Source organism: Lagopus muta, chromosome 6 (assembly GCF_023343835.1).
Source record: "Lagopus muta isolate bLagMut1 chromosome 6, bLagMut1 primary, whole genome shotgun sequence".
NCBI lineage: Eukaryota > Metazoa > Chordata > Aves > Galliformes > Phasianidae > Lagopus > Lagopus muta.
Genome location: NC_064438.1, coordinates 28,139,405 through 28,161,159, shown reverse-complemented (window position 1 = coordinate 28,161,159; position 21,755 = coordinate 28,139,405). Strand labels below are relative to the sequence as shown.

The 21,755-nt window shown below is 43.4% G+C and overlaps 1 protein-coding gene across 3 annotated transcripts; it reads right to left on the bottom strand.

Annotated features, from left to right (window-relative positions):
• Positions 1-5,380: 5,380 nt before the first annotated feature.
• LOC125694651 (serine/arginine-rich splicing factor 5-like) lies at positions 5,381-21,754 on the bottom strand. Of its 3 annotated transcripts, XM_048948205.1 has the most exons (9): positions 21,602-21,754; positions 20,786-20,909; positions 19,268-19,406; positions 15,854-15,924; positions 14,650-14,733; positions 12,559-12,631; positions 8,746-8,819; positions 7,885-7,995; positions 5,381-6,916 (listed from the first exon to the last, which is right to left on the bottom strand). In XM_048948205.1, the coding sequence occupies exons 3-9, from the start codon at positions 19,391-19,393 to the stop codon at positions 6,619-6,621; spliced, it is 837 nt and encodes a 278-aa protein (XP_048804162.1). In that variant the 5' UTR covers positions 19,394-19,406; positions 20,786-20,909; positions 21,602-21,754; the 3' UTR covers positions 5,381-6,618. The 3 variants fall into 3 exon arrangements, with proteins under 3 accessions (XP_048804162.1, XP_048804161.1, XP_048804160.1); XM_048948204.1 differs by lacking the exon at positions 20,786-20,909 and having other exon boundaries at positions 21,602-21,753; XM_048948203.1 differs by lacking the exons at positions 20,786-20,909; positions 21,602-21,754 and adding an exon at positions 20,520-20,771.
• Position 21,755: the final 1 nt, after the last annotated feature.

Genomic DNA, 21,755 nt, shown 5'->3' with positions numbered 1-21,755 from the left:
AGCAAAGTTCTGCAAGAGGTGGCTAAAAATAGGGCTGCCCCCCTACAACACTTCCGTCCTGCCTTTGACACGCTCGCAGCTTTCACGTCCCATCAGCCCCGCCATTTCCTCGCCCCACACTCGGCATTGCCCCGCAGCTCTTCCTGCCTGTGCAGGGCTTTGAAGTATGGGCAGCTCCCTCACGCCGGACAGCAGCGGCCGCTTCCTCTGCTTTCTACACTCTATTTGTGTGCTTTGGTCACAAGTGAGAAGTGGGGCGGGTCCCGGTGAAGGTCTCGCCCCAAGAAGACGCTGGAAGTCCCAGAGGTGCCAAAGACAAGAAAAGCTTTCCGCAGTGGTGTGTTTTCAAGGGTGTTTTTCTCAGTAAATGAAATGATGGAAAGTGTTTCTGTCAATACCTCCAGGACAACATTCCCAAGTATTCGCTTTCAGTTTGGCATTTGTTCCTGGAGAATCAGGGGCTGAAAATGGCATAAAGCTGCTTCTCGGAATAAGAAGGAAAACAAGCAAGCAATGCAAAGGAGAGGATGCGAAGGGGCCGGTGCCTGTCAGCAGGCAGTGACACTGCACGGCTGTTACATGATGGCCCTTGGAAGATGGCAGCAATGCAGCAGTGTGCCCTCAGAGCAGCAGAGCTCCAGTTTTATCAGCCTGTCTGGGAGAAGAGGCACAGGACAGAGCTCAATGTGGGTGGGCTGTTAAGCTGAGGAAAAGGCAATATGATGTCTCTTATCCTCAATGAAACAGACTGTTGAGAATGGCCTGTGCATTTGCCCAAGGTTTTCTAGATCCTGAGTAAATAAAATCCCTGAGAAGCTGGACCAGTTGGCACCTCATTTACCTTTGTCTTCCCTGCTTTTCAGCCCAGCAGGTACCCTGATGTCCTGATAAGGACAAATAGGACAAGGCAAGCCCACATTCTCAGGACCATAAGAGGATGGAATAGCTCACCACAGTGCTGTCAGATGGCAGGAGCTGAGCCCTGGTGGTCTGGGGGCCAGCCTTCTCCTCCAGGTGCCTCCTGTCTGGCTGTTGTGGCCTCATGCTCTTAGGCAGAGGAATTTAGTCTTGAGGGGGAGCCATTTTGCAGACCCCTGTTCTGCCTGGGAGTGAACAGAGAGAGCCAGCAGAGGTCCCTCGCTGTAAAAGGGCTCATGAAGAAGGAGAACAGCCTGGGCCTCTGCTGGGCCTGAGGGTGCAGCCTCCCTGGAGCCCTGAGGCAGGCAGAGGCTGGTGTGAGCACAGTTCTATTTCTGATATGCAGAAAGGCTGCCTCGGGGAGGTTGTTTAGAAAGGGCGGAACAGGAAAGGCACACCTGGGGACAGAGCCCCTGGGCAGACTGCAAGGCAGCCTCCAGGGAATAGCTGCCCTGCTGTGAGAGGGCTACTTTGGGCAGGAGATGTAAAACAAAGCAGAAAGCCATCAGCTCAGAATGCACATCCAGAGACACTTTCACCAGACCAAGCCAGAAGTGACTTCCTGAAGCTTCTTTGTCACCAATCTGCTTGAGAAGAGTGGTACCACTGAATGACATTGGTGCCAACTGGAAGCAGGGCCATGGCAGGAGGCTGCCAGCTCCAGCCCTGGGCAGCTCCTGCAGGTACATGTCTGTGTGTGGGGGTGAGGAAGGTGTTGGGCGGCTGGCTCCTCAGCAGTTCTCTGGTTCAGAAGAGGAGCATTTGCAAACTCTTTGCTACTTCTAAGCCTCAACAAACACCCTCAAGAACAGTCTGTGAAGGTTTCCTGGGTGGTTGGTTTGTGGTTTTTACAGTTGTAAAAACATCCCCCCCGCTCCTCCCAACTGCTCGTGGTTACTGGTGCCTGCTGTGAAGCTGTGCCTGCATCCTTCAGGAGCTGCTGAGGAGCTGGGTGACAAACAGGCCCACAGCCCTTGGGTCACTCTGTGGGCCCTCATGGCAGAGGGATGGAAGTGGCACACGGGCTGCCACAGATCCTGTGTGAGCAGCACGCACCTCAGCTGAGTGCTGAGGCCCTGCTCCCCTCCTCTTCCTTCCGCCCTCAGCAGGTGAGCGTGCCGGAAACCACACGGAGGGAGGAAAGCAGAGTTTCCAGTTCTCTAAGCAGGGGTGCTGCTATGTATTTTCGGTATACAAATATATATATATATTTTTTTCCACAAAAGTGATGGTTTGGGTCAACACGGCTATTTTAAGATGGGTTTTGCGTTTCCTCCATAAGGGGCCGTTCCTTGAGGCAGTGTTACAGCACCATCTGGTGGGTCCCAGGAAGCCTCGAGCAGCAAAGGAGCCCCGTGCTGCTTGCTGCCAATGGCCGCAGCACTGCCAGCAGAGGGGCTGGGAGCATGCGGCCCTCTGCAAGCAGAGCCCTGTCCCCGGCACACCAGCCCTCAGCAAGGGCTCTCAGAGATGAGAATACTCCTTAACTCCCTAACCACTGCCTCATCTGGCCCACAGGCATCTGCAACTCCATATTAAGGCTACAGGAGCATCTGCATATTTTGACACTTTCAGCTAGACTGGCAGGCGCTCACAGTCATGAAAAGCATGACCTCTTACACCTTACCCATGCCAGCCATATCTGAAGGCCTCTGAAACACAAGGAGAAATCAACTGCCTTAGAACTGCTGAGTGCTAGCTGTTGGGCAATAGAAAATAAGCATGCATATACGGTTCCACTGGGCCTGATCTCAGTCTCCAGTGATGTATCTCATGTACACACACACATATACACACACACACACACACACCACAAATAGAAGCATGTTGATTCGCATCTTTCTAGCTCACTGCCAAATACCCATGCAGCACACAGGTTTTCTAAGATGGAGAAAGAGATTCAACCCTTGTTACGAGAAATTGCCGCTACACCACACCAGAGCATCATTCAATCCCAATCAAACTCTTTATTTTAAGCCCCTGATTAATCTTGAAGAGTGGCTTTTACCTTACACTCTTACCTCTCCCTCATCACTCACTCACATGTAGGCCCAGTACATCAGGAGCAGTGATCATCCTTTGGACGTCTTGAGTCTACCCAGACCTATAGAGCTGCCATTACCTAGCATTTCACTACAGCACATTATGTGGTGTTGTTTTAACCAAAACCCCCAGCCTGTTAGGCCATGCCCTTCCCTTTTGGTTCTTTCCAGGTGCAGGCCTGGAGTGGCTCCATACATGGAGTCAGCGTATCTGCTGCATCCCCACTATTAAGTAATGTGCAGAGCACCTTGCTTGTGCGCCCCCCAGCTGCAACTGTAGTAGGCAGGTCAGCGCCAACCTGACTGGTAAATGCACTAAGTTGCACAGTCTGTCAGGCAGATTCCCAGCACCACATCTCCCACTCAAACCAAACAGCTTCCTGAGAGATGGCTACTTAAACTGGAAAAGTCTGAGTCAGCCTCAGTCCAAACATTTCCCAGCTCCAGGCTGCTTCCCAGCACATGTGGGCAATGCCCACTGCTGCCAGGCCACCTCACAGCTTAGATTGCCTTTCCGTGTAAGTTAACCTTGCCTTCAGCTGCTCTTATTGAAAGGGGTTGCTCCCTGGGGCTATTATACCTCCTAAGGGACACAAAGATTGTATTTAAAAAAATAACATAGATACACCAAGTGCTGTAGAATTCATAGAGAAATAGACACTACCTACACTATTAAAAATAAAATAATAAAAAAGAACATATTAAAAAGCAATCCTGAAGCCCCTGTGCATTCTTGCTCATAAAATGAATGGCAAATGTCCTTCTGCAAGAGTATGTTCAGAGCTGAAGAGTTGAGGCTGGCAATTACAGTGGCATCTGTTCCCAGCACAAGAGCTACTAGCAGTTTTTCCTAGGACTATGCTACTTACTCCACTTCTTACTCCCAAACACCCTGCTGGCCCTACAACTACGCCCAGCTTTGGCTGGATGTACAGGGCTACAAGCAGCTTCTAGGAAACTCATGGGTAAGAATGAAGAGTAGCATCTTGAAAAGAGCTGGAGAATTTAGGGAAACGCACATTATATAACCCTTAAGAGGTAGGAAAGGATGGCAAGCATACTTAATGAAGATGTCTGGTAACCTATTTTGTACATTTCTCCTCACTCTGAACCACACTTCTATTTCACATCAGTTTTCATATGAACTTTTTTTCTCTTCTGAGAGGAACCAAAGCCCTTCCATGCCCATCCCATGACTCCACAAGCAGTGGTCGCAAGTTCAGCCACCAGATGGCACAAGTCAGATGAACCAGTTCAATGAGGAATTCCGGCCTTTGCTGCAGGCACATTCCCAGCCTGCTCCTGCCATCTTGCTTTTCAACTACAGGTCAACATCCTCAATAACCACCATTTGCTTTGCTTTTCTAACCTGCAAACTGCTATCACCTCAACCACACAACTTAAAACAAGTTTAAAAAGCAGACGACTTTTATTAGTATATATAGCAATTCAAATCTATGGATAGACTGGGCTTTAGGTTCAGAAATAAGATGCATTTCTGGCTGCAAGCACAACAAAAATTATTAACTTGTGTATAACCTCAAAGTATATGAGGTGGGGGAGGGGTTAGAAGGAGATAGGGGCATTATTTGGTCTACATTCACCTTAATTATTGCCACTGCTGAGAATCAAGAGAACATTATGGAACAGGACTGATGATGTACAACAAGGAACAAAAAATGAATAGCAACATTCACAGGCTCTATTTAAACTACATGCAAGGTAATCACAAGCACTCAAGATCTCCAGTATTGTGCTTGCCAATCTCAAAGGTGCTAGGCTGGGCAGTGGACATTCTGGAAGGTTTTTGGTAAGGTCACAAACTTAACAAAGCAAGCAACACAGACACTTAAAGACAACGGAGCATATCCCAGCTTTCCCAACAGTGACACAACATGAAATTCCTTCACAAAGTAATTCCTATTTGTTCATTCTGTGTTTTCTGAAGTGTTAGTTTATTCGGATAACAGCAGGCCAAACATGCAAACATGATGAGCAATAGCTTGCTACAGTAAAAGTATCTGTCTGGAAGCCTTAGATAAAGAAATGTAGCATATGTAATAAAAGAATTCCTGGATCTGTATTTCAAATATTCCAAATGGTTTTACTTACAGGAAAATCCCAGCATCTTTTGCATGTTTGGCTGTTGGTCCTTCGGTTGAATGGGTGGACAAAATCAACCACACAAACATATCTACAAGGACAGCAGAGATACTATTATTTCATTGATTCAAACGCATTTCTGAGCCACTGATGGTCACAACAAGAGCCCTTCCCAGTTGAAGGATCTGATCAGTTACTTGTGGTAACTGGGTTCTAGGTTACATTTCATTCGTTTCTGTAAGGATACCCCCTCAAATAAGTTTCCTTATGATCAGGTCCCCAAGACTGCTACCAAGTAACATTGCTACACAACAGTGTAATGTAAGCCAGAAAAAGGTTTTATTTTACTAGGATTGGTACATTTCAACACACGTAAGACTTTTGAGTTTAATTTACACGTATTTTTTCCAAAAACGCTTCCCTTCTTTGACAATCCAGAAGTTAAAAAAATCTTATTCCAAATTATAAGAACAAACAGTATCTGCAGTGGAAATTTCTATTAATCAAAACAACTGTGCATTCAGGAGATTTAAAGAAATTATCCTCCTTACCCTTTAACATGATTAACTTTTGCTGTCACAGCTGACTATGCTTTACCTGGGCTTTTTTGCTGCTGTTCTTTACTAAAATAACTTTCTGTTCCATCGAGACTATTGCTAGTCATACACACAATACTCAGTATCATACTTCTTGGTATGAAAACTATGCCACTTTTATAAACATTAAAAACATGGACATGCATACTGACATTTCTGTGCAGTTTTATGGAGTCACCTGTCAAATAAGGCCTCTACATACAATATCACATACTAGTGAATTACTGGAAAATTAGTATAATGGATTCGCAATAACCCCGACACCTGGATGGGATGACTCATTTAACAGGAAAATCCAGCTCTTATTACTGGTTAGCATTGTCTTGATTCACTAGCCAAACGTACAATATTCAACTGGCCAAGGTGTATTCCTGAAAGTCTGTTGCAAACTAAGCATATTACCAAGGTCAATTAAAGCTGGAACTTAAACAGCCTCTTAAGCCAAGCAATGGGGGAAAAAAAGTGAACTCTAAACTAAATTCAGCTGGTCCATTCATACTCGCACAGAAAAGTAGCCACAGAACTTTAAGGAATAAAATGTATACTTCCCGTTCCTGGACTCCGTATCAAGGACAAAAGATAACATACTATTTTGGAAGTCAAAGGCCTTGAAGGTGGAGGGGAATCTGGGGGCAGGAGAGGGCGAAAGCAGCGTATTGTCTCATCCCATTACCTCAGCATTATGTGTACGTAATATATCTATAATAGAAACGTTTACTAATAGCAGGAAAAATAAACAACAAAAAAGACTTCCCACTCCAGACTTCACTGAAAGGAGAAAGCTGACAGCCCCTCCTCACAGAGACGGCCTATTTGATGACAGGCACTTTGGCAATGTAAAAGGAGGTTACCTTTCCATCACGTTAACTCTTCCCCTCCCAGTTCTCATGTGTAATTTGTCTCAAGTCTTCAAGAAACTTGAATCAAATTAAATGTATTAATACACCTCTAAGAGCAGGTTAACTACGGCTGTGAGCAGAGCTCGACCTAGAACGAGATTTTCTTTTAGAAGAGGAGGGAGATGGGGAAGAAGCTGGCAAGCTGGAGCGGTGACTCTTCTGGGAGTAGCTCTTCTTAGGCGTACGGCTGCGAGAACGAGAGCGGGAGCGGGACCGGGATCGAGAGCGAGACCTCGACCTGGACCTGGATCTGGACCTGGATCTGGACCTGGACCTGGACCGGCTGTATGACCTCGAAGATCCTGTAGACTTGGACTTGCTGCGAGACCTTGAGTAACTCCTCGATCGAGATCTGCTCCTAGAGAAACACGATTAAAAGCTGTAGCCTCATCTCCCACTAAGTTTAAAATACTCAACGGCCATTTCAGTTCTCAGCTGCTTTGTACACACAGCACTTCCAGCTGAACATCTGAACACTTTGCACTGCATTCAGTTACTTCAGAGAACATCTAAGTTTCTATTATGTTCTGAAAAACAGTATCTTCTCAGTCCAAGGACAGCAGAAACTGCTAGTCGTAACATTCTCTGATACCCTGACAAAACAGAACTGCCTAATGAAAGGTGCCTGCCTTCCTCCCTTCCTACCCTCCCACTCTCTTCCCTCCTGTTCTCCCGGAGCAGACAAACAAGTTTGAGCCGTTTATCGACAAAAGTAAAGAAACAAAAATTCCTATATGTGATATTTGTTCTTTCTAGAAACATCTATGTGAACTACTCAGTGTTTTTCCACAATACTAAAAAAGTCTCCAAAAGCACCAACACCACCACACTTTAAGGCTCAGGAGTTTAGCACAATCCCTCTTTTTCATGGGGAAAAAATACAAAAGCTTTTATTTTTAAGAGACTTAATTAAAGAGCTACAGCTAATCTGCTTGGGTTTTTTTAAGACTAAATGGCAGAACTGTTTTAGGAATAATCCATAGAAGCTAACGTTTTCTTATATGCTCATGAAAAGAGTGCTTTTCACAACAATTTTCACAGGCCTGTGAAGCAGCTTTCTAATAAATTCAAAGGATTTTAATGCTAAAATTCATAGCTTCTGATGTTTTTATTTAAATGTTTTATTTTTTAAAATCTTATTCTTGTGTGTTCTATATAGCCTATTTTCAGCAAGTCAGTTCTTACGTAAATCTATTTACAATGCTAGAAAGTGGCTCTCTGCTGTGGTATCTAGCTTGGGGCCAAAGAATTAGATAACTAAACTTTGGTGTGAAAATAACCTGAATCCATGCCCTCAGCAGAATTTTACCTCATCAGGCAACATACCTATGCCTCCTGTGATCCTCAATCAGTTTAATTCTGCGTCCATTCAGCTCAGTGCCATCCAATTTTTCCAGTGCACTCTTCATATCGCTGTAAGATGCAAATTCCACAACCCTGTGTACCGTAAAAAAGACAAAGTTACAAAGTTACAAAGCAAGGAGAAAAACTTCAGGCTTTTTAAAATCTGTTGATTCACAGCTTCATGTTTGATCTTCTCTAAGCTACTTTTTAACTTGATGACAGGGAAATACAACCCTAACAGTCCTATTGACATTCATACCTTTTACATCTTCTCATACATTACTGTAACTCTCATCTGCAGTGATGTGATAAAAATCCAAGCAGCTAATGAAACCTGCACCGACTGTGGAAAAACCTTCAGTTCTCCACTAAACTGCGTTTTAAAGCTGTCCAAGGAGTAAAAACTTGTGAAGCCTGCCGCTCCGTTTAGATTTTTAACAGCGAATAAACAGAGTCCCCTCTTTTTCCCACCTCTTTTCCTTGGTTATGTTCATTCTCACAATTCTGCCTGCTGAAACAGCTGCAAGATACTGGTTGATATTTTTGCCTCAGAATTAGTTCATAAATGATTGCACATAGGCAGCTAAGACTACAAAACCCAATGGTTACGTTTCTCCCTTCTCCTTCTGTTCTGACATTGGCTTCACTCTCAAGAGATGGAGTTCAATGCTACTTCTGACCTCCTATTTACTGACAGGTTTATTATTTTTAATTGGAGAAACTTCAGCCAGTTTAAGCCAGACTATGTAGCTAGGTTTCATTTCTTTTTGCATTACAGGAACAATGATCTTGCTTTCAACAGCTTCTGCTTTTGTATACATTTATAGACAAACATGAACTTACCCTTCATTCCTATTGTTTCTGTGTGCATCCACATAGGTGACCTCCCCTGCTTTTCTCATGACATCTTTCAAGTCCTGCAGCAAAAGTTAGCATTTCAGCCTTAAACAGGACACAGAAGTCAGCTAGCAACAGATAAATATCCTCTTAGAACTTTCTCCTTGAAAACCGCATAATGCTTTACTTTCTCTCTACATATACTAGCAAAATCAGTTTCTGAAGCTCAGTCTAGGTAACAGAAGCTATATATTGAAAGAATCTCTCACTCACAACTACACAGAATGAAATATTGCTTTTAAAATAGTCCTGCATCACAGAAAGAGCTGTTATGGGAATAGTGCAATATTTGAAACACTGTATACACTGTATCAGAACTACACCTGACAGGAAGCAACACAGCATTAAATGTAAGTTTTCACTCCGAGGACAAATGGCCCAGTTGAGTGAATTTCAATATGCTTAGACAAATTCATTCTATATGCTCTCCTCCCCCAACTTCACAATAAAATTAAATGCAAATAGGTTTAACTAGTCTACAAATAATAACTTTACAAGAGGATTTCTTTCCTTAGATATCACTAGAATATTCCATCACGCTACAGTGCCATGTCAAGGACACCCTTGCACTTAACAGAGGCTGAACTTGCAGGCACCACAACATTGCTTGCTCCAGAGCAGCATAAAGCACAAAAATAAAAGGTCACTACAAATCTAAACATTGGTGTAACTCAAAACAGCACCGTTGCCAAACTGTATCTGGTATTTGACAGCCCCGGACTACTTACCGCAGCTCGCCACAAGTGGCAGATGATATAAGGTACCTTAAGCAAAGAGTTGTCTGTCCATTACCTAGCTGGCCAAGAGGAACTCTCTTACATGAGAAAGGCAGACTGATGGCTCATAGCAATATGCTTCACGGAGGTACCAGAGGCCCTGAAAGCACTGGACATAGTCTCCAGAAGTGGCTAAAGAACCCGAGGATGATCTGTGCTAGCCAATCGAGATCAAACCCAGGCAAACCAAGATCTAGATCGCCAAAAAACAGGAGTGTCACAGGAACCAAAAGGAAAATTCAGAACAGGCCAAACCCTAATTTCAGTCACTGAAAACCCCCAAATCTTTGCTTCTTTCTCCTCCACACAAGAAAAATGAGGGTTAACCAAATCAAGGTTGTTAGAAGAGGTTCAGAACACACTTGGTTAGAAATATGCTTGAAGAAGAAAAGACTAGAAAACAAAAAGCCAAGAAAAACTTTAGAATATTTCCCACAGGATATAGGAAGGCTCAGTTTTAACTCATTTTTTAAATTAGAATCCAATAGTTTAATTTTAAAAACTGGCACAAGCAAACTAGCAGATATTTCCCTTGTTTCACGTGTGCTTCTAACAAAGAAACTTTATTTTAATAGCAAATGAAAAGTGGACCCAAAGTAATACTCCAACCTCAGCATCTTTAGCCCAATTTAGAGGTAAGAGCAACATTTGGGCTCTGCTGAAGTCAACAAAGGTTTAACCAGACCAACATCAGTCAATCAAGAGAAAGTTTAAAAATGTTAAACTACAGCATCACTTTCTGATTTAAAAATGTAAGTTTTTAAAAAGGGGGGCACCCTTGCCAGAGTTGACACAATATGTGGAATCCTAAAGAGCATCATCATGAACTGTCATTTGTGATAGCAACATCAATGTGATTAAGATGCCAAAATTGTTACTCAGAAGAGACCAGTGTGCAAGATCCATAGAATATCAGGTAGTATGAGGGGAATATTTTAAAGTTATCTAGTTTTATTTAGCAACAACAAAAAGTAGTAATGGAATGGCCAAATTTTATCCTAAGTCTGTTGTTCTGGTTCACCTCAAACAGCACCAGAACACCCTGTTGTCCTCAGCATCAGAAGAAAATAAATGTAGGACAACCATAAATAGGAAGTGCACATATTAAAATTACATTCTTACATTACATAGATCTAATTTTCCCAACTGCTTGAAAATAGACAGATGCAAAAAAAACTAATGAGAGCCACCGGAAAGCTCTGAACATGCAGAAATGCATTTACTAAAATAAGGAGGATTCTGACAGAACAACCTACTACGTACGAAATCACCTACTGACAAGACACTCAGCAGTTTAGAAAAGCTGATCTGAAGCTGTTTTTTTTGTGGTGGTATTTTGCCATTTTGTTTTTCAATATCTCAATACAGTCGTTTTCAAAGGAGGCAGAAGTTCTCAAAGCACAGGGATCTGCACACACCAAAGATGAAACCATGCACGTAAGTTTTAAAGCCTGGTTCCATATCGATTGTGGCTGCTAGAAGGGATTAGAAAGGAGTAAGAATGCTCCTACTGTTAATGCATTACATACTTGAATCTGCTGTGTAAGTAGCAGAGCTAAAAGAAGTGAAAGGGCTACAGTCAGTAGGAAAACAGTACAGCTTCAAAGCAGAACAAGGCACATGCACTTTAGGTTCAAACGACCTCTAGGCAGGAATCAAGAAGTAAAGTCTCTTACGGTGACATACGTGTATATAAAACAGTCATTCAAACATTTAATTGAATCCTACAGAATCATTACTATGAAATCTGCATTGGGTGAGCTCCAGTCTAAAACAGTAAGTATACATAAAGCCATTATAAATATTTACAAGTAAAAGAAAGTTACAAAAGAGTGCATTTTTTTCCAAGTTATAAACTTCACAGCATTGTAGGATTTACTCTCTAACACTATTCTAGCTTAGTTCTCCAGTCCCTACTATCATTTTCAAATATTGTTTTGTTTGCTTAATAGAAACTCACATGCATAATTGCACGTGAATAATAGAATACCCAGAAGTAATTCAGATTGGATTCACTTACTCATTACATCGACTCAGTAGCTGTCTTTTCAGTTATTTGGTACATACCACAACTGTACAGTTACAAGCTTTTCAAACCTATCATGCAGAAGAACAAACCTAGTTTTGCCATTTATCTGTACCCAAGTTCTTATGGCACACATCAGCTGAGCTCCAGGCAACAAGACGGCCTCCTCGTGTGGACCTCCTGCAAGACCAAGTCTTGGAGCATTCAACACTTTCTACCACGTTTGTCAGTGCCCTACTTAGGTCTGTTTACTCAGAATATAAAGGTTAATGAACAAGACTGAAATGCACTTGTCATCCACCGTATGTAAAAAGCATCTGCTTTACACTTCCTATATAGACTGCATGCTATGGAGAACAAGTGAAGAAATTGAACATGCAGTTATTCTGTCTTAAAGCCAGCTAGAAAAAGAACATAGCAAAAGGGAAAACAATAGAAAAGTGGTAAGAAAGCTGCAAAAGATGATGACTGAAAGGGATTATTTTTAGTATCTACAGTAAGCACACTTTACACAGTAGCTTTCTTAAGACTTTTTTATTAATGATGCATTATGACTTCTCAATCATGCATCACACCACAAAGATATTTTGTAAAACAGGACCATAAATTTCAATCAGAACAAAGGCATGCACTTCCAGGTAGAATAATACAAAAGGATGACACGGTTTAAATAGATGCCATTCTTAAGTAATTTAGGAAAATTCTAAAGTCTTTCAAAGTTCTATCAGTTGGCAAATACAAGTAAGCACAAATAGATCCTCAACTATAAAATCTATTTACTGAACTATTTACACAGCTTTGAAACTCAAGTCTTAATTTGAATACTGACTTTATCACTGATTTTTTTGCCTACTTTTATAATTATAATAAATATTTATGATGGCTTTAATAAAAATTTCAGCTGAGAGCAGAAACTTTCAGGGTAGGAAAATGAAGAAAATAAAGATGATAACTCACCTGCCAGCTGATACGGGACGAAAGGTTTTCCACTATGATCCTGTGTTCAGTACGAACAGGCGGCCCATAGCGGCTGCAAGAGTTCAGAGAGAAAACAAACATCAAAGTTTCAGTGTAAGGAATTTAGAACTTCAGACATTAAATGTTTTCTTTACTTTCCTGCAAGATTTGAGTCAAGCATTTCCCTTGTAGAGGGACTGCAGACTTGATTCTCTCTAGTCAGCAACATAACTAAGGGTCCACTACAAGAACAGAAGTGCAACTAGGGGAATAAAAAGGATTTTGATGATGAGTTTTATGCAAATGCAGTCAATATAGCTGTCATTTTTCTAGATATACTGAAATATGTGCATAATAAAATGAAAGTACTTTAAAGAGAATTAGTTTAATTTGGGTAGGGATCTTAATTTGTGCTTCTAAATGCCAAGTCACTTGTGAACAGTTATTTATGCCACCACGATCTATATTCAGTGTTCTTGTGGGTAGAAATACTTCCAAGGACCCTCTCAAAAACAAGAACGTGGCTTAAAAGCATTCAAACAGAAAAGAACAGCAAGACATCTGGAAATACACTGCCCTCACAGGTCACTGTTGACCATAATCCTAGTCATTCTCAATCCAAAGGGATCTGGGAGCTATGGCAAACATACATCAGCCTTTTGATAAGTAATCCAGGACTTCTGACAATGACAGTACTTCATATTGCTACAAAGATTTAAGAACTAACAATGCCAACCTTAGAGCAAATTGTTCTTATCTTCTCCTCCCAAAAACCACAATCCTAAATCGTGTGTATGGATTCGTACATTGAAGCACAGGCAATTTCATTTCAGTGCATACCTCAAAGTGTGCCAATTTTTTTCAGAACATCCAGATCTTCAGGGCATTTAAACACAGGTCCCAGAGTCCCAAAACTGGCAGGCTGAGTTTCATCTTTCCATTACTGCAAACCTCTTCCTGTCTGGCACTGGCAGTCTGACACCATGAACATGACTACAGTGTCAGATGCCCACGACCTTCAATCACACTTCCTACTTTAAAAGTCCACGTTTAGCCTGGACCTCAGATCAATTATAACTCATCAAGGCTACTGCTGCTGAAGAAAACACAATCTAATTAGCATACTTGCATATGCAAATTAGATGTTCCCAACACTGGTTTGTATCTGGCTGCCTTTGAAAGAAACGCAGAGGTTTTTGTCACTTACATCTTTCATATGCTACTCTGTGTAGGCCACGGTCGTGTTTATAAAGAGTAAATTGCTTCATGCATATTTACTTTGGATGGGCAGACATAAAGCACAGACATGTGCAGTGCAGTTCTGTGAAATCTACGTGGATGTGATGAACGTCACAAAATCCATTGCAACATGGCACAAGATTCACCACTGGCTCAATTCACTGAAAGTAAACACTTCCATGAATACTCCATGTCTACTACAGGTATTCCAGATATGAGCTATACCCATTTCTCAGATTCCCCTGTTGACCAGAGGTTCTCCTTCAGCAGGGAATCTGTCCAGCCACCAAACAGTATTTAAATGCTTCTGCATGTGCTGATTACCTTGAAACCTGGTCGTGCTTCTGAAATGCCGTTCCCTTTGTATGTTGTACCAAAGTAAGCATTTTGATAACCATACAACTGGAAATGTGACGGCTTGGTTAGACAGCAAATACCTTGGAGAACTACTGGTTTACAATCACTCTACTTGCCTGTAAGCTCATTTTAATGACAGAAGCCTCGATAGAGCAGCTCTGGCATTTTTCTCAATTTAGTTTTAAGTCAGGCAACTCCACTGCATTATTCCTTCACATCATTTTCGCAGTGGTAGGAAACGAGACCAACACAGTGCTCACAATGTGGAGAGGGAGCTTTTCCAAAGATGTGTGTGAATCTCCATTGAGCAGTTAAACCGCTTTAAAGACCGCATTCTCCTCAGCCGGAGGAAGTAATGGATCTCCAGTGTTAGCGAACGTAAAATCTCATTCGTGAAGCAACACAAAGAAAACAGTGCTGGATCCCCAGCTCCAGCTATCACTACAAAATAGCACTGCAGCACACTTCTTCTGCTTGAGGAAACAGACCACCTACCTAGATCCACTCTGCGAGTAATAACTGAACCGCTGTGCGAATCTGCCCCTTCCTCTTCTGGCTCGAGCATGCTCAATCGTGACCCTTACAATAGCAACAGAACAAACAAACAGACAAAACAAAATGCATACTTTTAAGTATTTGACACTGACTGAAACATTTCCTAACTGGAAGCACGTGTGAACAAACAAGAAGTGTCTTGCCCTGACGAGCAATACTTAATAATACAGTCATCAGCCTTCCTTAAAGAGGCAGAACAATAGTGTTCTCCTGCTCCATTCCTCCCCCTCAGACTTTCATGAAAATGGTCCTGGGTCTGTAATTTGGGTTGATTTACCAAATTTAATTGAAACAGAGCCCAAAATTAATCACAGAATGAAAAAGATAGCAAAAAAGAGCTACCGTGACCTGATTACTTAAAAACAGTTTCCACAATCAAAACAAAAGTTATGTAACATCAAGGGCTGCTCTGAAAGTTATGCCTCCTGTTTTATGATGTCAGCTCATGACATGAGAGGCAGATGCTGGTGGTATAGCAGCAGAGGCTAAACCTTCCCACCAATATTCCATGACACGTTGCTGCTGTGTGACAGATGGCAGCAGAGGAGCAGTCTGACAGAATGGTGTCTGATGTGGAAGTGCGGATGAAGCAAAGGTGTGTCTGCATGAATTCCTCCATGCAGAAAAAATTGCATCCACTGAAACTCATCAACGCTTGCTGAACATTTATGGAGACCAGACAGTGGGTGTGAGCACAGTTTTAGCAGTAGTGACAGTGGGTCATCTCTGCTGATGCAGATTTTTGCAAGCATGACACACAGTTCCTCCTTAAACACTGGCAAAAATACACAGCTAGTGGTAGCAATTATGCCAAAAAACAGTGAGCTGAGAATTTGTTCTATTAAATACTATTATCGTGCTCTTTGCATCTGCTGTAGTTTCCATGGAAACAAATAGCAGGCACTATTTTTGGAGCGACCTACATATAATTACTCTTGTCTGCCCAGCTGCCAAAGGGCAACACTCCAAATGATATGAGGATTACCATCAACTTCTTTTCTGAAGCCAACAGATTCAAACGAATCTCTTCAGCTACAGTCATGGAAGGTGTATCCCATCTCAGAGCCACAACAAACAGGTGTGAGCAGGAGCTAACGTGCCATATCTAGATGCTAAATACTCACAGGCAAATAGTCAAGCTTACCTTTCATCACACAACTCTTTTCCATTCAGTTCATAAATTGCATCATCAGCATCTCTGTGGTCTTCAAATTCCTACAAAAGACATGGAAATAAACAACTTTTTCCACTCAGTGTACTAGAAAACACGCTTTCTTTATAAATGTGCAACTTCTGCTGCAAAAACTTTGAACAAGGAAGTGGACTCCTAGTACATTTACAGCTGAAAGCCCAACATGTTCCCATCCACAAGCATTTCTTCTGCCTCTACCCTGCACACTTCTTTTGCCTCCCTAAGCTATTGAAGTACAGCTATTTGTGGGATCTATGTAAAATAAATTAAAACATTTGGTTTAATACAGAAATATATTTTTATACAGAAATACATTTTTGGGCAGGAGCAAGGGGATTTTAAGCGATATAGTTTTAAATCACAGCCCTACATGCAGGGAAGCACTATACAAAAATAACAGCTCGAGCTGATCCAATTGCAACCAAAAGCAGAAGAAATGCACACTTCCAAAACCTTCTTAACAATCCTTACTGAATTGGCAAAGAAACAGTAAGCCAGAAATAAAGAAAAAGCCCTTCTGATTTTTTTCTAATTCAGCTCACTGATCTGGAAAAATGGTTCTTGTGTAAGAAGAGTAAGAAAGATAAATCCCTCTTCAATACTGGCAATCAGTGGTGTGGATCAGCTGCGATGTGCAATTCCCTAGACTGCTGCAACGGAATTTGCTGCTTCACTTTTGGCAGCAACGCTGCTTTAGTCAGCTTGAGTAGACCCTGCCCACTATCCAGCCCGCTGCTTCTTGGCAAGGTTGTTTATACTGCTCTGCAGGAAACTAGGTCAAGAAACCTATCCAGATGAAAAACTGCACACTTGCTGCAGGGAGGGGGGCGAAAAGATTGCTATGTTTTCAAATATATCAACTTCTCAGGTAGGTTTATCACGTGGCTGAGCAACTGTGGTAATGCCGTATGAGGACAAGAGAAGAAAGGGAAGAAAGAAAGCAGTAAGAACAAAGTTGGACATGGATTGCTTAAATCAACAGAACATCACAGATGGAAAAAAAATAAAATAAAATCACAGGACTGCAACTCAAGAGCACTGAATAGCAGCGAAAGAGCTTCTCAAGTCAAAGAAAGCATCTGCTAACTACAAACAGCTTTTCCAGAAGCAATACTGGCTTCAGCTTTCTTCTTCGTTTTGCACTGAAATCTCCTTCATGGCACAATCCTGTAAAATGATGAAGACATTATCTTGGGAGAAATCATTTAGGCCCACCATTTAAGAACATCAGTAGTTAGCATCTACATCTCTCACTGATTTCAGCTAGTTTCTAAAACACTGAATGCCTGCAAGTCTATCTAGCTTTAAATACTAGCTTCATGGCCTGAGATTTGAAAACATTCTGTATTGAAATCTACAGAAAAAGCAAATATAATTTGTTCCAAAGATCAAGAAATGATTCAGGTTAAAATATGTTTTATATTTTAACACTCAGCAATGTTGAATAAGAATTGCTTTTAATATATAAAAGGTTTTATAAATGCAGATTTTTAAATAACCAAAACAAAAGTTGAACAGCCACAGCTGGAGTATCTCAAGGGTTAAAATACTACTCAGTGTTTTTATCAATGATCCGGATGAAGAGAACGAATGAAAAACCACCACACACAGAGATTTTCATAACCTGAAAGATTGTGCCAACAAGAATTGGAAGCTTTAAAAAAGGTAAAATATAAAGTAATGCACCTGGAACAGATTCATTCCAAGACACAATACAGGCAGGGATCTGAGCAGCTTGGTTATAGCTCTGCTGCAAAGGACATGGGAATCCTCACAGAGCGTAAGCTAAGTGTGAGTCAGCAGTATGGCCTCACAGCAAGGAAAACAAATCATGTCCTGGGCTGCACTAGCAGATCAAGAAATGTGTTTTTCTGCCCTACTTGGCACTTATTTGGCCACACCTGAATGCTGTGTCCAGTTTTGCTCTTTCCAGTTCAAGAAATACTTTGAAAAATTGGAGCAGGACTAGCAGAGGGCCACCAAAGCTGGTGATTTTATGAAGGAAGAAAGGTTCAGGGAGTCGTGTGCATTCAGCCCGGTGAAGAGAAAGGTCAAAAGGGATCTAGTCGGAGTCTTTCAATACCTAAACAGTCACATGGGTGCACAGGACAAAAGGCAAAGAGCACAAGCTACACTGAGTAAAGTTTCTTTCAGTTGCAAGAAAAAAAATGTTCCTCCTCATCAGAAGAATTAATATTTCTGAGAGTTATGGCACAATTATTCAATCTTATCACTGAGTTCTGAAAAGAAAATGCCACTACTGGGGATCCAGAGAAGAAAGGAAAGAAGGTTGGCTGACTCATGTACAGCAGTTGAACAGACTTCTTCCCTGAATAAGCCAACAGCCCTACCCCCCCAAAAAAGAGAAGAGATACCCAGCAAAAGGCGACAGAGAAACAGTGGCACATGGAAAGGACACGCTGAAAAATACCCCTCACACTCAACTCTTAGAGCAGCCATCTACTGCCAGATACCAAGAGGAAAGTCGTTGACTGCCAGTAAGCAAAAAGAAATACCTCATAATGTGGTGCACTCAGGAACTGGTATGTGTAGGAGTTAAGAGGCAATATTATTCGAAGCGTAAGTAGACAAAGACTGTTTCTTTTTCTTTTCCCATAGCTTCATACTAGGGAATGATCTTGGCAGAATGAATGGCATGAGAGCACGTATGTCACTGTATGAGGGCGGCATAAACCTTCCCAGCTGGAATACAGCACCAGAGAAAGGCTCATTCTCAGAATATAAGAACCAGGCTGATCCACAGCCAGCTTGCAAAGATTCAGACAATAGTTTTAGGTACCCAGAGGTGGGAAAGTAAGATCCAGTAAACTGTGTGTTTCATTTAGTAGTCTGAGAGACACATACGCTTTACGGACATACACCAATGGTGAATACACCTACCTTTAGCTGAGTGACAGTTAAAACTGTGCTGCTTAAGTTCAGCAAGCAACTATTACACACTCGTAGTCTTAGCTAACTACCTTGCTTCTGTGTCAGGTCATTACTTAGATATGACCAAAGAAGCCAGAAGTGAAACGGAAATAGAAGTGAAGTCATAAAGACTTCTCCAGGTCAAGACTTTGTTGAGCTTTACGATGCCATAACAGACTATATATACTGTCTTCATAAGTAAGGGATAAAATCTAAATCCCACAGAAGAATGCATTCTGATTCATAATGCATTTAATGCAGCTAGAACACTTCCAAGACTTTGAGCAAAACCTGGAAGAAAATAAGGAAAAAAGTAACAGAAGGAGAGAAAATTAATCACATCACCTGAAAAGCAATGTGAAGTATTTGCTCTTCCTTGACTCCAGCCTAGCAATGTTAGTGCCTCCAAGCAAGAGAAAGTAAGGTATTACTTACCACAAATCCAAATCCATTCTTTAGATGGATTTCTCGTATGCGTCCATAGCCTTTGAAGAACTTCTCCACATCCCGCTCCCGAGCACGTGAGCTTAAGTGCCCAACGAAGACACGGCAGCCACTCATCTTAAGTGTGATGCTACAAAAAAAAATGTCAGTGCTAGTCAGACTAACAAACTTCGAGTGATTAAGATCACGTTTACACCTCAGAAAGCCTGGTTAAATGGCATTTGATTGTATCATCCTCAAAGTATCTGTGTTAAAAACCTGACTCTCCTCTACAGCCAGAAATGTGACAAATTCCTGTCTTGCTGACTTTCAGCAGAACCTGTACAGAACTCCCAGCTTTGTTCTCTTCAGTCACATAACTTAAAGTCCTCTGGTAACTGAATTAATGGTTTCACTAGCTGCTAGACTAGAGAGGCTTTTCCAGCAGACCATAAAGACAAACAAACAAACCCATTTCCGTAAACTCTAAGATGAATTTACAAGGCTAACAGTGGTTAAATACAAAAAATTTAAGAGCTAATAATTGGGATAGAAACATAAAAGAATGCCAAGCTCTTGCTTTCACTGAAATACTACTGCAATTAAAGTTATATTTGTGTTCAAAAGATAAACAGCAGTGATAAAATTATCTCAATTTGCACCAATCATACAATTCTGTTTTCAACAGTCTCTCAAGCTATGAAGAAGCTCTCAGTTGTGACAAGATTTCAACAATGACAAAAAGAAAGGCTATTCTGCATATTCAGATTTTGAAAACTATCTGCTGATCCAAGATGGATTTTTTGAGACCTCTTGTGGAAGCCACATCGTTTGCCTTAACTGTATCATCTTTTCAGTGCAAAGGCAGCTTCAGTTCAGGACCCCAGATATGACAGCATGCATCCTTCTTGTTGTAATATTGGTTTGCTGATCCAAATAGTTAAAAATTAACTAGGAAGCACATGAACAAATGTGAAGTTCATGTGATTTCAAATTTTTTCATTTCTTGTGACTAGAAAATTTTAATTATCTGGCTCACTCAGTGAGTTTGCCGTCATACAAAACACAAAGAACATAAGCCCCAGGGAAAAGAAATACAGCTTGTATCTTAACACCGGGCTGTAGAGCAGATGGAACACCCTGCCAACACACCAGGTCAGCAACGTAAGGACATTGGTTGCAGCATTTGAGGTTAGCGTGGTTCACATTCTGCACTAACGCCCATTAGGCTTCTACTGATGAAGAGCTTATTCACTTGTCTTACTGTGCCATTGGAGAACTGCCTGCGAGGAGGGCACTGGCCTTCTGCTGGGGGTAAGGCATGGCTGACTGCACCTATCCGGATCAGTCTGAAGTGTCAGGGATGCACGGCCCGTGACGACTGCTCTTCACGCCACAAGCACACCGGTCCCCTGCCGTGGCCACCCGCCCTTTGGAGTCCCCCTCGGGCTCACAGCAGCTGAGGTGGGGTCAGTTCGGCCCCTGCTGCAGCCCTCCACGCAGGGTCAAGCAGGGGAAGGCCACACTTACATAACTGCAACCGTCCGCCCGAAAGCACGGCAAGAACCGGCATCGTGGCAAGGCACTCGTTTGAGGAACAACGGGGACGTGCCCGATTAAAACGACCGCGTGACTACCGCTCGCTTCTTCAGCTCTAGAACACAACGGGCGGACGAGATGAGACTCAGAGGACGGACGGATGGGGCTGGCCGCCTAACACAGTCCCGCAGGCAGCGCTTGGCAGGTCCGTCAACACGGGGGATCGTGGCGGCCGACACCGGCACGGACACCCGCGCGTCGCAGCGCCTCACACGTCGTTCCCGGCACGACGCGCCGCGGCCGCTCACCGATGACGGCTCCCGCGATGGCACGCACCAGTGGAAAAGTACCCGGGGAGGCCGGGCCCGCGCCGGGCCGCATCCCAACGGGCCGCGTGCCGCGCAAAGAGCCCGGGACCGCGGCGCGCCCCGTGGCCACTGGGCCTTCCCTCCCGCCCAGCGGCGCCGCCCGGCCCGTCGCCCCGCCGCCGGCTCCGCGCTCCCCTCGGCCGACCGCGATCGGCCGTCCCGCCCCACCCCGCCCAGCCGCAGGAACGCGCCGCGGGGGTCTCGCGGCCCGCCGGCGCCGCGCCTCCGCTCCCCGAGCGCCCGCTCCCCGCGGAGGCCTCCCCCGGCGGCTCCGCTCCCCTCCCCCCCCGCGGCCGGCGGCGCCGCGAGAAAGGCCGGGCCCATCCCCGCCCCGCGGAGGCCGCACGGCGCGGCCCGGCCTCGAGGAGCCCGCTCGCAACCCTCCGCCCGGCCCTCCGCCCCGCGCCTCCCTCCGCTGGGCGGGAGCGGCGCCGCTCACCGTCGCCGGGCGCTGAGTCCTGCGGGCCGTGAGGAGAGAGAGCGCTCTTCCCGGCCGCGGCGGCAATGGCTGCCTCGTTCCTACGAGAGACCAGCAACGCCGCGCGCCCCCAACGGATGCTGCGCAACCGCCGACGTCCGACTCCAAGTCCCAG